Raw genomic sequence first — 8327 nt, 5'->3', positions numbered from 1 at the left:
AGAGAGAGAGAGAGAGAGAGAGAGAGAGAGAGAGAGAGAGAGAGAGAGAGAGAGAGATATGGAGGGGTGTAACAAATTCCTGTTTTAAAGAAAGATGGGGCGGCAGAGAGCTTGGCAGTCAGGAACACATACCGCTCTTACAGAAGACCCGTCTATACCTCCCATCTTGCTGTAGGAGTGCTGGATTAAATCTGAACACTCCCAAACCTGGATTATTACAGGAGTTCTGGGGATCAAACCCAGGCTTGTGCTCTTCTGCTCTTACTCATTGAGGCAGCTCCCCAGCCTTGGGAATGTCGTTTTGAGTTAAGCCTTAAAGGGTAAGAGGGTGGGCAGGAAGGGACTGAAACACTGTCAGAGGCCAGACTAAGCAGGGCCTTGTGTACAAAGATAAGATATTTAAATTTTAGCCTCGGACCCTAGACACTTAGCAGATGGCTCAGGCGATGGGTGAGGATGAATAAAAGGTTATAGGGTGACGTGAAATAAATTTTGCACGGATGTTTTATCCTCAAGGAGGTATAAGTGATAGCATGATGAGTCAGAAGGGGACCTGTATGTGCATCAGATTCTGGCCACACCAGGGCAAGTTATCATCTGGTCACAGATGCTGTTCCACACAATGGGATTGTATATGGGTACCACTCTGTATGGGTGCCACTCATTACTAACTTTCATGCCAGTCTTATCACAAACCTCCCACATGCTGATGGCTTTTTTGGAAACACTGGGCACTCAGGTAATGACAAAAACAAATGCACAGTAAAGAATCTGTCAAGCAGGTATCATAGCAATTTTGTCTTTCTCTGGAAGCAACTGGAATATGAATAGGTTTTCAAACAGGCATTGAACAGAGTCGTGTGAAGCCCAAATACAGACACATTCATCCCGAGTCGTTTGTCTCATAAACAAAAGAGTTATTATTTGGTGCAGAGAGGGACCGGAAGATGGACGGTGGGTGCTTGTGAGGATGGCAGAATATAAAGCCATGAGGAACGAGCTCCGTCCTGCAACTCCTGCAGTGGTCTCAGGATGAGCACGGCCGGTGTGCTGCTCCTGGGGCTCGCACTGAGCGCTGGGGCCGCTGGGGCCAAGTTAGAAGGAAGCCATCTCTGCTTAAAGAGCCGGGTGTTCTTCAGAGATGCTTGCTATGAATTCGTGCTGCTGGGGCACACCTTCCATGGGGCCCAAGGCTGGTGTGAAGGGCACGGAGGCCATCTGGTCTTCGTTCACGATGAAGACACCCAGCAGTTCCTGCAGAGACACATCACTCAGGACAGGAACTGGTGGATTGGACTCACGGGAACTTCGGCACCCAATGAGACCGTGGCTGGTAGGTGCTGTGTAGCGGTGTCTGATGGGAAGCTTGTGCCAATAACTCTTACCGCTGCTTCTCACCCAGAACCCCACAGGGCAAAGGAACACGTCTGAATTTTTGTGCTCAGGAGACCTTTCTCTTTGGCTGTTTGGTAGATCCTGTAAAATAATTCAGGGACAGTAACTAGCACAGAGAAGGTCTGAAAATGTGCTTGTACTCCTCTCGTTCTGGGCTCTAGGCTCTCTAGGGCACGGCAGAAGCCCTGGGGAACCTAAGGCAGATACAGATGTGTTTCTCTGAGGGGAAACCTTTCCTGGAAGGTTGTGAGTCTTACACTTAAACAGTTCCAGCCATCTTCTCAAGGCTCTAGAAACTTCTGTATGAACTCAACCCATGCCCAGACACATCTGCAGACACCCTGCCCAGGAGTCATCTACCCGTGAACAGCACGGCACACGCTGGGCTATGCATTTTGCCACACCTAGGTAGCATCACCTTTTACGGTTTTTTTGTGATGGGTGTCTAGTTATGTCTGAGTGTTCAAAACCTGATGAAGAGAACACACCCATTCTCTGGTGTGTGAAAGAGAGGCATTCATTGGGCACCTATGGTATACTAGGGGTTGATTTAGGGATGCTAAGCAGGGACTCCTGCAGGCCAAGCCCTTCTGCACTTGTTCCCAATGCAGGCCCTGGTACCTGGCTGGATTCTACTAATGTGAACTACAGCAACTGGCAGGGAGTACAGGCCACACTTACCTCAGGGACCTGCGGCTACATCAGGAGTGGCCCTTCGTCTCGGTGGGCTGCCTTGAAGGACTGCACCCAGGCCTTTGCCTTCATCTGCGAGTTTGGTGAGCTGGTCCTGTGGGGGTCCCCTGCCTGTCTCCCTCTCCCCGCTTCCTGCCTGACTGCCTTCTTCTGCCTTTAGTCCTGCTGCTTTAACCTTCTCTCTTGATTGACCTCCCCCATCTCTCTGAGTTTCTTGTGGTCTTTCGATCTCCTAACTCATCCTCTCCCTTGGGTCTCTTTTCTTTCCTCTCTCTTCACTGTCTGCCTCTCTGAGTCTCTCCTCTCCCTGTTCAGACGACTTGCTGGCTAGGCTTCGTCTGTCACCACCTCGACTGTTTGGGACTTCCTCCCTTTCCACCTCTGGGTCTCCCCCACCCCCATCTCTGCCTGTACCACTCTCTGCATTTCCTCAGGTCTCTCCTCCTCTCCAGCTGGCCCCACTACCACTGTGTCATTGCATCTCAGCAACCCAGCCCAGCATGTGCTCCGAACTTGTCACCGTCCCTTTGTTGCAGGGGTCGGCCGCAGCCTGGCTTGCGAGGGCCACAATGCTACCATGCACTGTGGCTCGGGCGAGGTCATCCAGGTCCAGGATGCTTTCTACGGGCGCCAGACCCCCTATTTCTGCACCCAGGGTGTATGGCCTCCATCAGACCTGGAGGGGGAATGTGGCTGGGCCAGCGTCAAGGATGAGGTGGCAGGTAGGATCCCAGTGCCCCATAGCTCTGCCTGAAGCAGAGAACAGTTGCTGGTCTTCTACACACGTCAAAAGGTCCTGGAAGGGTCTGATGTTCTTCAGATATGGCCTGGGCCTCCTTCATGTGGGGAAGCCAGTTAGTCTCTGCCCATGGCACCAAGTTCTTGAACAGGACATTGAGGCAGGCCCACTATGGTCATCAAACGAGCTCCTGGAGCAGGAAGGCTTCTGATCCCCTACCTGTGTGGGTGCAGAGAACATCAACCTAGTTAACCCAATTTTTAAAGTTACAAAACCTTTCAACCCTACGGACAAGAGCAACGAGAACTGGATTGTGAGGCTTATGTCTGTAAACCTTGCAGCTGGGATATGGTGACAAGAGGATTGGGAATCCTTCAGCTACCTGGCAAGTTTGGGGCCAACCTGGGCTACACGAGACTCTGTCTCAAGCAAGCAAATCAGCAAAGAATAAAGACTATTGGGATAAGCTCCAAGGGAGCCACTTCCCACCTTTGTCAGATCTTAAGACCATGTAACATTGTAGCATTAGCTTAAGGTTTACTCATGAAGAATTCAGCATAGCATTGTAGGGCTCCAGCATGGCCTCCCAGGCCAACTCCTGCTGGATTTTTGGTGTTTACCAATCATACACCTGGTCCTCAGTCCTGCCTTCCTTCTGAGCATGCCTAAGCCTGTGTGATTCTGGTTGTGTAAACAGCACTGTCTTCTATGTCATTCCACAGCACATTTGTTAACTGTTAGCATGTGATTTTGGTTGTGTAAACAGCACTGTCTTCTATGTCAGTCCACAGCACATTTGTTAACTGTTAGCATGTGATTTTGTGTAAACAGCACTGTCTTCTATGTCATTCCACAGCACATTTGTTAACTGTTAGCTTTTTGCAGTGTTATGCCCAGTATTGTTTTGTTTTTGAGATGTGTGGCCCTCTCAGTTCTTGCTCTAGTTTATTTAGTTTGTTTCTTATATAACGCTCCTCCTCCTGGCCCAGTCCCCACCCTTGCCCCTAGTGTAAAGGTCAGTGGATGATCTTAGGTGTCGTTCCTCTGGGTTCATCTCCCTGTGTCTCTTGAGACACAGTATCTCACTGGTCTGGACTCATGGACACTACATGATACTAGCCAGTGAGTCCCAGGAACCTGCCTGTCTCCACTTCCCCAGTGATAGGATTATAAATTTGTACCACTACACCCTGCTTTTTTATGTGGGTTCTGGGGGTTGAACTAGGGTTCTTGTGTTGATACAGTGGGCACATCTGTGTCTGGGTCATCTCCCCGGTCCTTAGAGCAGACATTTCTGATGCCATCTCCTGCATATGTGGCAGTGTCTCTAGGGCTCCCTCCCTGAATCAGATTAAATCTCCTAAGATTCCTACTTGCTCCATCAAAGGATTCAGCTGCAGGGCTTCCTGGAGCTTCCCGAGGTTTCCTTGTGAGGTCTCCAGATCCTCCCAGGACATCGGGGAATCTGCAGAGGTGACCACTGTCCAGACACCAGGGAATGGGAAGGCAGGGGCCTTCACTCCTAGGCTAATGAGGACACAGCTGCGCGTTGCCCAGCCTGGAAGCCCTGTTAGCATGTCTCCTCTGAGGCTCTGTCTCTAACCAAAGACCTGTGATGATTGTGGGGTGCAGAGTACTCTCTGGGCCTCCTCCCTCTGGGGAGATCAAGTCTCTTCTCTCTTGGAATTTCCCCCTGCTCCACTCCTCTTTCTCCCAACAGGTCTTCTACCTTATTGTCCTTGCCCCACCCCCAGAGCTGTCACACGGTAGAAAATACTGAATCAGCTTCTAGGTTTCAACCCCCCACTTCCGAGTTCTGGCACTCCTGTGCGGTGTCCTCCAAGATGGAAGGACCTCAGCTGGACAGGCTGAAGGAGGCTTCCTCCCGACAGCACGCTACAGCTGGGCAGGCTGCTTCCCCAAAGGTTCAGCTGTAAGTTTTGAAAACATGGTCCCCACACCCCAGAGACGGCATCGGGACAGAGACCTGGACCCCACTGGGAAGCGTGAAAGAACCTGGCAGGGCCCCAATATCTGATTGCATTTGAGTGCCCGATCACTCAATCAGCCAGTGGCCAATAAACATTTATTGAGGACCCATAGTGCCATGCACTACCCTGGGCTCTGTAGAGATAGGATGGATCAAAGAGCTCAGAGTCCAGCGGGGAGACAGATAAATGCTGCCATGGAGGGGAGCGAAATGCACTGTGCACTGACTCACGTAAAACATCCTTGATACCTGCTACATGCCAGCTGTGTGTGGAAGACCCAAGAGAGCATGGAACATTTAAAATACTCCCTAGGCCTTTGGAGGCTACCATCTAGGGTTACGGGTGTACACGGGAATATGTAACCAGATGGAGGGACATCACCAGCTAGGCATCCCTGGAAGTTATGCTGAGGGCTGGGGGCATGCTCAGTGCAGACTCTCTGCCTAGCATGTGGGAGACCTTAGATTTAATGATCAGAAACAGCTGCCACAGCTCCCCCACCCCGGCAAGTCGCAATTCAAAGAAGCGATACTTTTTTGAGTTGGGTGCAGTGGCCTATGCTGGCAGTCCCAGTAACTCAGGAAGTGGTGACGAGAGGTTTGAGTTCAAAGATTAAGGTCAACCTAAACGCCAAAGTGAAACTCCACTCACCCCCTCTTCAAAAATACAAACCAGTCAGATGTGGTGGTGCACTCCGTTAACCCCAGCACTTAGAGAGTAGAGGCAGGCGGGTCTCTGAGTTCAAAGTCAGCCTGATCCTACACAGAGAGCTCTGGCCCAGCAGCGAGGGCTACCTGGTCAGACCCTGTCTTAAAAACAGAAAAGCATAGAAAGGAAGGAAGAGAGGGAGTGGAGGGGAAAGGGGCAAAGGAGAAGGAAAGGAATGAGAAAAAAGGAAAGGGAGGGGAGGAAATCAATCAATCAATCAATCAATGAACTACGTTAGGTCATTCAATAAGCGGGTTTTAATCCAGTTTTCCAAAGTCCTGGAAGTTCTGAGAAACCAGACTGCTTCTTGCATGTCCCTAATCCCCAGAACTGTGGGTGTGATGTGCTGGGGCTCAGAAAGTGACACACAAGACACAGGGACTCAGCAGATGTGCTTAAGGTCACACACACGAGCCCCTCTATCTCTGGATGGAAACAGAAAAGAGCTGGGAAGGAGAAGCCAGCCAGGTTCCAGATGTGAGCAGGGCAGCTTCGAAGCAGCTTGAAGAGGCCTCACTCAGGGATGAAAGAGAGACTGCCGGCATCTGAGGACTGGATTCTGCCTCCGAAATGGTATTGGCTACAGTGTTTCCCAGATCCCCAAGAACAGCAAGCATCCCAGCCCAGGCCAGCCCACCCACCCAGATTTCTGACCTTTAGAGCCAAGAGCCAAGAGCCTGTGTTGTTCTGAGCCACTGTTTGAGTAGCCGGAGATGAACATGTGTCCTCCACATGTGCTTGGACTAGGGAGTCTGGGAAACGAGATTGCTGTAATGCGTGACAGAGTCAGGTGAGGAGACGCGTGGGTGAGGACAAGGACCCATTGACTCCCCAGAGGAGCTGAGAGCTGAAAGGCTACCAGGAAAAGCACATGGGAAGGGAGTGTGCAAAACTACAGGAAGAAAGTGGTACAAGGAAATCCAGAATGCTGGGCGTGTTTCTGGCACACAGGGAGGCAGGAGATCCAGCCAAGGAGTCCAGAATCCCACCCCCAGAAATGTATGGAGGATACTGGACTGCAGGGGGGACCTGGAACTTGGTTGTAAAGCCACCCCAAGCTTCTGTGAGGGCTTGTGGGCTAGAAGACAAACAGGAAGGCTGCTGTCTGAGACCTTGGAGGGGCATGCGGGCAGCACAGTGGGAGGTTTGAGAACTGGAGAGATGCTAGACACAGAAGCTGGCCTGGTGGCATTGCTCACTGGTTCAGGATGCTGTGGTGTTGCCGCCTTGGACCACTCTGGGCCCCGAGGTACATAAGGAAGGGTCCCACGTGAAGAAAGAGGGCCAGCAGTGTCACAGGCATGTCAACACTGAACCCTCAGACTTGGGGATCAAATAACTGGCATTTATTCTCTAACAAGTATGTAGGACAGAAACCAAGATCAAGGTATCAGCAGGGCCCCTGAAAGCCGTGAGAGAAGCCTTCCCAGCATCCTCTAGCTGTATTCTGGTGCTCCTTGGTGTCCTTGGCTTATGGGAGCATCACTCTCTGTTTCTACAAACTGTAGAACAGAGAACCGTGGCCCCTAGGTTGTTTGGAACCCCATGATTCATATAGTGAAGACAGGAGGAATCCCCGCCCAGCATGGTGTCTGGAGACTGAGGGCAGGTAATGTGTCTTGCTGGCTAAACAACCACACACACATTTAAATACCTCACACCTTAGAGAAAACACAGGTGACTTTCCGGTCCTCTTAGTTCTTAGCCTAGGACTTGCAACGGCCGTGTAGTGGCCATGTGGTGAGTAACTGAGCGGGTGAAGTAACTCATCTGTGATGCTCTGCTGAGTTTATGTCCTCTTGTCTCCTATCTCCGTGCAATCCTCTTGTCTCCCACACCATTCCTGTCTCCGTGCACTGTGGATGCCTCCCAGGCCGGTGTCAGGGGCTGCAGGCATGCCAGGTAGCAGCAGATGGGACCTACTTTGGAGATGTGTGCCCCACCCAGGGCAGCTACCTGTGGGTGCAGTACCAGTGTCTGGAAGGTGAGTCTCCAACTGGGTGGGGCATGGGAATTTTCTTCTTATGTCTGCTGTATGCCAGTCTGAAACTCCCCTCCTCATGGGTAAGATCTGCCGTGTGCAGACAACTTTCCCCACAACGGCTTTGCCGCGACCAGACATTCCTGCCTCCTGGCCTGCTCCCTTGGGGTCATTTGCACACACGCATGCGCACACAACACACACACACACACACACACACACACACACACACACACACACTTCCTTTTAAAACCACTTCTTGAAGCATGATTTGTGTGTGTATGAATGCTTTACCTGCATGTATGTATGTGTGCCACATGCATGTAGTGCCTACACAGAAGAGGGTGAGGATCACCTCGAATTGCAGTTACAGATGCTGCTAGCCACCATGTAGGTGCTGGGAAATGAACCCAGATCATCTGCAAGAGCAACAAGCGCTCCTACCCACTGAGCCATCTCTCCAGCCTTAAAATTAAAATATTAAAAATAATGAGATAACCCACATTATCATAATTTGCAAAAAAAATTACAATAAAGAAGGGAAACATCCTACCCTTCTACTTGAAAGCCCTATTTCTCCTAAGGAAGCACTATTAATTATTGTGAGAATGTTTTTCTCTACTTTTTAAAAATGCTTGTAGACATGACTATGAGTGATTATATATGCATTTTTAACTAAAATGTAATCATATAAGACATTACTTTACAACTTTACTTTTTTCATTTTTTTTTTTTTTTTGGTTTTTTTCAAGACAGGGTTTCACTGTGGCTTTGGAGCCTGTCCTGGCACTAGCTCTGTAGACCAGGCTGGTCTCGAACT

The 8327-nt window shown here is 50.3% G+C and overlaps 1 protein-coding gene across 1 annotated transcript in view; it reads left to right on the top strand.

The window, feature by feature from the left end:
• The first annotated feature begins 948 nt into the window (after nucleotides 1–948).
• Pkd1l2 (polycystin 1 like 2) overlaps nucleotides 949–8327 on the top strand; it is a 74941-nt gene continuing 67562 nt past the window's right edge. The window contains exons 1-4 of the mRNA XM_005345855.2: nucleotides 949–1333; nucleotides 2007–2171; nucleotides 2625–2810; nucleotides 7400–7510. Coding sequence (XP_005345912.1) covers nucleotides 1033–1333; nucleotides 2007–2171; nucleotides 2625–2810; nucleotides 7400–7510 — 763 coding nt within the window. The 5' untranslated portion in view covers nucleotides 949–1032. The remainder of the gene's footprint in view (nucleotides 1334–2006; nucleotides 2172–2624; nucleotides 2811–7399; nucleotides 7511–8327) is intronic.

This window comes from Microtus ochrogaster, chromosome 4 (assembly GCF_000317375.1).
Source record: "Microtus ochrogaster isolate Prairie Vole_2 chromosome 4, MicOch1.0, whole genome shotgun sequence".
NCBI lineage: Eukaryota > Metazoa > Chordata > Mammalia > Rodentia > Cricetidae > Microtus > Microtus ochrogaster.
This window is presented reverse-complemented; position numbering and strand designations above follow the sequence as displayed.